The 6,000-nt window shown below is 35.7% G+C and overlaps 1 protein-coding gene across 1 annotated transcript in view; it reads left to right on the top strand.

The window, feature by feature from the left end:
• Window positions 1-1,075: 1,075 nt before the first annotated feature.
• Window positions 1,076-6,000, top strand: part of LOC129754149 (uncharacterized) — a 57,840-nt gene continuing 52,915 nt past the window's right edge. Inside the window, exon 1 of the mRNA XM_055750033.1 lies at window positions 1,076-1,363. Coding sequence (XP_055606008.1) covers window positions 1,258-1,363 — 106 coding nt within the window. The 5' untranslated portion in view covers window positions 1,076-1,257. The remainder of the gene's footprint in view (window positions 1,364-6,000) is intronic.

The following is a 6,000-nucleotide window of genomic DNA, read 5'->3' as shown; positions in this document are numbered from 1 at the left end:
TATAAAATGTGACTTAAGTTGTCAATCGATGTTAAAATCTCTGAACATCGTATAAGACTGCAACTCATCTCGCATAAAGGGTGACATAAGTCGACATTCCATCGTCAGATTGCTTCGAGTCATACAAGAGTACAAAACATCTCGCATAAAGGGTGACTTAAATCGCCAATCCATCGACAGATTGCTTCAAGTCGTACAAGAGTTCGACACACCTCGCATAAAGGGTGACTTAGATCGCCAATTCATCGTCAGATTGCTTCAAGTCGTACAAGAGTTCAACACACCTCGCATTTGAGGGGACTTAAATCGCCAATTTATCATCAAATCGCTTCAAGTCGTAAAAGGGTAAAACACACATCGCATAAAGTGTGGATGGAACTGTCAATCCTCCCATCATCGTAAATGCACATGAATCGAATCCTTTAATGTAACGTACAAAACGACGCCAATGCGACATAAAGTACCAAAGTATTTCTAACATCGTAAATGACATCACATATGATGTTGTCGATGTCGTAAACCAGAAAATAACGAAAACATGTACGTATATTGCCTCCACTTTTGGTAGGTATATGCTTTTTTCTAACGTCATATACGATGATTTATGTCGACATAGACGTACGTATATCTTTTGATATACCTACCAAATTGTTGGCTGGGTTTCAACCCCTTTACTTTTGACACGTACTTTAAATTCACACCTTTCGTTTTCAAATCGGCAACGTCCTAGAAGTGCGAACGACTTGCCGCCAAAAGTGATTCACTTGAAGATTCGTTTTTTTCATCTCTGTTACACCTAATTCAAACCTATTTTTAAATAACGCCCGATGACATTTTGACTGATCGAACTCGTTTACCTATTTTTGTTTTCCTTCGCAGTTTCGAAGACAGCGAGGGAACTTCAACCGGCATTGGTGGCGCTGCTCCTTCCTCAGTTCCAATAGTGAGCTGGCGAAGTACAACGGTTGGCCCTTCCATAGTGCCATCAGCGGCCGCGACGTCCACGCGTCCTTCGATCGCATCCAAGGTGCCGCCGGCGTCGTCGTCGTCGTCCAGTGGTGATTGTGGTGGACAAGTGCAGATTGCGGGGGTGGTAAAAGTGGTCCCACAAGTTGTGATAGTGCTAGTGTAGGCAGTGTCCTTGGGGTGTCTTGGGGTAGCAAGAGACGAACGAAACGTGACCCGGGTACAATCGCGAGTGTCCAGCAACAGCAACTACTTAACCCACGTGCCGAAAATAACGGCGAACAAGGCAATATGATGGGAGTGGAAGCAACTGCCAGTGGGTATCATCATGGGTATCGCTTTGAGGAATCTGCCGGCGATTCGGACTTTAGCCCTGAGGATGGCCGATCTATGAAAGGTAAGTGGAGAGTCACATGATGGAGCGAAACTGATAATGATAGTATTTCAATCAAATTTTTGATCCGTAAAATTTAGAGATTGGGTATTTTATTTTTATTTTCATCATATCTTTTTGGAAAAAAATGCGAATCGGTGTCTTTTTCATTTTTCTGACAGCATGTAATATCAAGTTTATCTATATGCTGCAAAAGTTAGATCGATACATGAACCCGTAGATGAACTAGAAGCCTTTTCGTGGAACTAAAAAATAGTGAAATTTTGAAAGTTAAAGGAGATTTGATCCTTTAATCAGGGTGTCCTGAGCTTTGACATAAATCATGCAAAATCTAAAGATAAAATTTCAATTGAACCCCCTCACCATGTGGGTAAAAAACTTGAAATTTTTTAAATAATTAGTCAAATTTTTATGAACAACTAAAATTAGTCACGAGTAACAATCTGAATTCAGAACTTAGTCCAAAATCTCGAAATTCCATCCCAGGTCCCAAATTTTACAACCGTTTTTTAGAAAATTTATCACTTGTTGATAGTAATTTAGTCTAACAGACGCGCAGATTTTATCACTTTTATTGCCAAATTGAACAAAAATTTAAATAGAGTCCTTAGAATTATGTACATATCTTGCGTTCAAAAAAAATTGTTCAAACAATTTTTTTTTTTCAAAATAAACAAGAACGAATTTTTGGAACCCTTAAATATGATACGGCTGATTTGATTCTATAAAAAAATATTTTTTTTCAAATGTTTCCTTCATGATTGAATGAAATAATCCGAAATTTGCCCGAATATTGCCGGCTTCCTGGTTTATGTAAGGTTTTAACATGAAATAGCCCGGATTTGCCCGGCCCGGATACTTGCGGAAAAAATTCTTGGAAGTACCCAGTTTATTATTTTGCGATTTTCAGATTGGATCATCCTTGGGATAGAATCCTGATTCATCAAATTTACAAGTTGAATTATAACTAAATAATTGAAAAAAGTTGATATTGAAACCTATAAATTCATAACCAAGTAAGAGATTCCTGGTTAAGGCCTCTGATCGAATTTCGGTTTTTTGGTTTTAAATTCTAGGAATGTCTGCATTTTGAGCCTAAATTTAAAATCTGAATCCAAATTTTGATTCAAACGCGGAATTAAATTTTAAAATTCGTATTCAGATTCAGCTCAAATTTAAGATTAAAATATCAAGATGAGAACTACATTCAGGATTCAAATTGAAAGAGATCGCAGTTTCATAACTTTGATTCTTGATTCAAACTTGAAATTTTAAATTCAATCAGAGTCAGTTTAGAAACAAACCTTGCTGAAAATCACAAATATAGAAAAAAAAACTGGATTAATTTCAAATATATAATCATCATGGGAAATTCAGCTGGGAATTTTATTTAACACTAGCTGACCCGGTGTGCTTTGCTGCACCTTTTAAAAATTAATTAATTGTGTGAACATAGTTTCATTATAAATAAATTTTCGTTATCTTTACAATGAGAGTTTTAACATCACATGTCTTTCAATGATTGTTTTGAAATCTGATAATAAGTACTCGATTTTATTTGCTTTTCTCCCCAGCAATGTAAGGAGGGTCCACGAACTGCCATAACAACATTTCTCGTAATCAAATAACATCACATTTCACATATGGCTCTATTTGCTTGATAAGTTTTCAAGCTTTACATACTTTCCTTTTCCCGTTTCTCCTCTAAAAAAAGAGGGGTCATGAATCTTAAAAAAAACCTCTCATGTAAAATATGGTTTCTATTGCTTGAAAAGTTTTTAAAACTATGCGATAAAAGCTCCCCCATATCTGGCTCTGTACTGTATGGAATTTTTCTTTAAAAATAGAAAAAAAATTTGTACTCGAATACTTTTTCTTTCAAATTTGGTTCCATTTGTTGGATAAGTTCTCAAGTAATACAAAAAATTATGCGAAACTATTTTCCCATCTTTTAACCCCTACTGGTAGGTGAAAAGGATTTTTTAATAACCGTAGAATCATTTCTCGTATTCTTATACTTTCCCCTGCAAAATTTAGTAAAAATTATTTGCTGAGCTCTGGAATTTGTCAAAACAAGCGTACGGCACCTCTCTTCTTTTTACATCCCGTGAGGGGAACCAAATCATCAAGAATTCATCATCTTGAATTTAACTACTCTTCCCAATTTGTTGCCATTTGCTAGATTAGCAATTGAATTATTAAAAAAATTGTATGAGAGCACCCCTTCCCCCTCCCTATCGAATCAGTGAATGAAGGTAGAAGCTTTAAACAATCACAGAAAAAAAATTCTACTCAAATACCCTTTGCTATTAAATTTGAATAATAAGTTCTCGAGTGATCCAAAAATATTGTATGAAAACCTCCCTCCTCTTTCCCCTTTTCTCATTGGAGAGTAATGTAACTGTAAGACCATTTTTCCACATCTTATCCCCCCAGTGAAAGGACAGATGGGCCTCAAATATAGTAGAAACTTGACTCGTAACCTTATACCTTGCGATGTATTTCGATGTAATTCATCCTATCACGAAAAACATTTTTTACATCCATCATTTTTTAGGAAGCTAGAATAGATTTGGCCCTAATTTTTTTTCTTCAAAAGATGAAACTGTTTTTTTTATCTTTCTTATCCCCTATCTAATGAAAATCTCTATTGGAGATTATCCCACTTTTTAAGATGGATAATCTTCTTGTACATTGGTTTGTTTTAATTTTATTTATTCAGACATCTCTAAAAAGACTTCCAAACTTTGTTGAACCATGATAAAAACTTACTTGGCATATTTTCAATTGTATGTGTGTATTTTTTTTGCTTTTTTAATTTACACTGTTATTTCTGAATATTTGATTCATTTTCAACAATACTTAAAATGGTTATGCTTGTGGTTGAAAAGAATAACTTGCTTATTTAAGTAGATAATAGGTACTAAGAGTTTTTCTTTCAAATGAAAGCCTCCAAAATCCATAATTTATTTGTTTTATTTTTTGTTTCGATTATAAGGAGTGTTCATTTTATAAAACGGACACTTTGTTTTAACGATATCTTATTCATTTATTGACCAAATTACATAGAGTTTTCTGTAAAACATTGCAAACCTAATCCAGAACAAGAAGTAAGTGAGAAATTTAACCAACAGTTTTCAACGATAAAATTGGTGCACTTTTCCTCGAACTCCCTTCATGAGCCTCTTTACAGTTTCCGGCCTGACTTTTCGGCTGGCTTTTGTCCACATTTTCTTGAACTCGTCGATGGACTGTGCTTCTCGTCCCGAAGTTTACGCTTGATGATTGCCCAGTAACGCTCTACCGGGCGCAGCTCAGGACAATTTGGCGGATTGTCCTCTTTCTCAATAAAACATATTTTGAAGGATTTCAGTAGTTTGAGAGCAACTGAAGCGTAGTGTGCGGAAGCAAGATCAGGCCAGAACAATGGTGGGCTTGTATGATTACGATAAAGAGGAACAAAGCATTTTTCGATGCATTCCTTACGATTATTTTCACCATTGATGGTACCTGTTGTGAAATATGGCGAACTTCTTTCTCCGCAAGAGCAGATAGCTTGCCAAACAAGCACTTTTTGCCAAACTTTTCGATTTTAATGGATTGCTTATCATGAGTTACCTCCTTACTAACAATTACGTTGAAAAATTGCGGCCTAGGAAGAGCTGCTGTGTTCAGTTTGCAATAAGTTTCATCGTCCTTAAAAATGCAACGGTTACTTTGCTTCTTCAAAATCGTATTCAGTATCCGACATCGCTGCTTCGCTCGTTCGTGCTGTTCCACATTTTGTTTAGGATGTCTCTGCTTCCTGTAGGTCTCAATTTGATTCCTTCGTTTTATGTTTTGGACGGTCCCTACGGAAATTTTCAGTTTCTTGGCAATTCTTCGAACAGAGTTGTGTTCATGTGACAACAAAAGCTTAACACATTTTTTTCTCGATTTGTGGATTCACTGTACCTTTTCTGGTTTCGGATCTAAGTAAATCTTCAAAAGTATGGTGCTCTCCAAACTTCCTGATGATTTGATAAACCGCAGACTTTGATCGTTTCACAAGCTTTGCAATATTTATTTCTAAACGATAGTCCATCTGAGCAGTTCTTTTGAATTATAAAAACACGGGTTTCTTTATCAATTCGTCCCATTTTACAAAATCCAGTCGCTTTCTAACAAAATAATATGTCAGTGCTTTGCCATCAAACTTTTATACACGATGAAACCATTTTCATCAAATTTGGCTTAAACGTCAACTTTTTATCGTAACATCTAGGTGTCCGTTTTATAAAATGAACACTCCTTAGTCGTTGTAGCATCTTTATGTCATTCAAAACTTTTATCAACGATGCATTTGGCGGACAGTTCTTAAAAAATTATCCGGTACAACTGTGTTCGATGTTCACTTTTGGGTTCGAACTCAAGGACATCAGCTCAGGAGGCAACTGATATGTTAATACCACAAGTCCCCATATTTGTGAAAAAAAATGGGCATCTCCTAGGACTTCACTAATAACTTTCAATGTTAAATGGCTTTAACCTGAATAATTAGGTAGTACCTAAACTTTTATCACTATTCTTTGTGTATAAAAAATACAAAAATGTTATAGGAAAAAAAAATCATCAACCCCCACCCACCCATGAGCAGGCCT

Source organism: Uranotaenia lowii, chromosome 3 (assembly GCF_029784155.1).
Source record: "Uranotaenia lowii strain MFRU-FL chromosome 3, ASM2978415v1, whole genome shotgun sequence".
Lineage (NCBI taxonomy): Eukaryota > Metazoa > Arthropoda > Insecta > Diptera > Culicidae > Uranotaenia > Uranotaenia lowii.
Note: the sequence above shows the minus strand (reverse complement) of the source record. Positions and strands in the feature narration are given on the sequence as shown.